At 56.8% G+C, this 1,636-nt stretch overlaps 1 protein-coding gene across 1 annotated transcript; it reads right to left on the bottom strand.

The window, feature by feature from the left end:
* Nucleotides 1–833: 833 nt before the first annotated feature.
* On the bottom strand, nucleotides 834–1,301 carry LOC149233905 (uncharacterized). Its single transcript, XM_089368096.1, has one exon. The coding sequence runs from the start codon at nucleotides 1,299–1,301 to the stop codon at nucleotides 834–836; it is 468 nt and encodes a 155-aa protein (XP_089224222.1).
* Between the last annotated feature and the right edge of the window lie 335 nt (nucleotides 1,302–1,636).

Here is a 1,636-nt window from a genome sequence, read left to right as displayed (position 1 = left end):
TGAAAGATAAAATTTTCATGGAGGGGGGTGGGGGAGGGTGTCCTTTGCTCTAAGAACCCTATCGATGGTTTGTTGTTTGCCCTGGATGACATCGACCCCGGCTTGAACCTTAGCCTTGTTTATGTTGGGAGGTCTGCCTCTACCGTGCTTGGGCGATAGGATGTGAGGCTCCGCAGTCAGCCCAATGGCGTCCGCATCAAACAGCTTAGAGGACGAGCGGGTGGAGTACCTCGGTGTAGAGTTTACCGAGGGGGAGGGCGAGGGGGAGGGGAGGGGGGGTATGGAAGGGAGGGAACAGGGGGAAGGTATACCCGAGGGTTGTGGGATGGGGCAGGTCGGATAGTGCGAGCGAGAAGGGGGATGTGGCGGGCGGGAGACCTTGACCAGATCAAGGGCAGAGGGGGAAGAGGGGGGGGGATCTTGATCGGGTGGGGAACGGGGAAGGGGAGCGATAAACTCAAAGAATTAAGAAGCGAAGCAGAGACATTTAAAGGAAAAGACGTACCCGAAGAGAACACAGCTCCTTTTGCAGCCTTTGAACGCGTCATAGGAGGAGATGGAGGCCGGATCGGGATCGTTCCTTGCTTCCTTTGCCGAGGTGCCGGCGGCGCTTCCACCGTATCTGATGTAATATTATGCTCCGTTCTGGGAACCGCCGCTGCCGGAGGGTCAGGTAATCCCTCAGTAGCAGGTAAATCCTGAGGAGTGGGGGGCTGCTGTGCTTTTTGTAGGAGAGGGCAGTCTTTGTAGAGATGTCCCACTTGATGGCATCTTCTGCAGCGATATGGGATGCCCTCGTAGTCGAGTTTCTGCTTCCTTGAGGAGGATTTCCACTAGATGGTGATGTGTTCAGGCAGGCCCCCTCTGGTATCAAGATGGACAAGAACCCTGGCATATGCCATCATCCCCGTCTGTATATAGGACTTATCCGACTCCATGAAAGTACCCAGTGAGTTCCCAATTCTTCTGAATATGTCCTCGGACCAATACTGTAGAGGCAGGCCCGGGAGTCTGACCCATACTGGCCCAATCCCAATCTGTTCCGACTCCGGGTCGAAGAGGGGCGTCCAACGTTTGAGGAGTACCGGAGCTTTTTCAAAATGCCAGAACGAAGACAATACCCAGCTCGTGTGGTCCGCCCTTGCAAATCTCAGAGCAAACCAGCCTCGCACGAATGTCTGGACAGAGGGGATTTCCGCCAGATATTGGCCCCATATCTCCGTGGCCCATGTCTTCAGTTTTTCCGCTGAGATGTGACGGCCCCGAATGCGGCCCACAAGTACTCTGTCCGCTAGATCCATAGCGTCTCCCCACTGGATGTCTTCTTCAAGTCTAAGGATGACGTCCTCAGATCTAGATTTAAAGCAGCGTTGTTTCTTCAGGGGGCGGGAGGACATGCGTCTAGGGTTTTCTGAAGCCCTGGGAATCACCTGCAGGGAGCCGGGGGGGTAGGGTTCGAGCAGGGGGGGGAAGCTTCCGGGAGAGGTGGGATAGCGTGGTAGCTCCCAGATGAGGCCGGAGGGGGAGGGGGAGGGTTTGGGTCGGCGGGGACGGGAGCCTCCTGAGGGTCAGAGGGCAGAGGGGGGTTGACAGGAAGGCCCGGCTGAAGTGGGGGACCGGCGACAGGGGGAGGAAT

This window comes from Pinus tabuliformis, chromosome 8 (genome assembly GCF_031772625.1).
Source record: "Pinus tabuliformis cultivar Carrire ecotype Pingquan chromosome 8, CPIR1, whole genome shotgun sequence".
NCBI classification, from domain to species: domain Eukaryota; kingdom Viridiplantae; phylum Streptophyta; class Pinopsida; order Pinales; family Pinaceae; genus Pinus; species Pinus tabuliformis.
This window is presented reverse-complemented; position numbering and strand designations above follow the sequence as displayed.

Bases quoted from the DNA above. Each gene is read 5' to 3' on its own strand.
- LOC149233905 (XM_089368096.1), bottom strand. From the start codon at position 1,301: ATGGATCTAGCGGACAGAGTACTTGTGGGCCGCATTCGGGGCCGTCAC.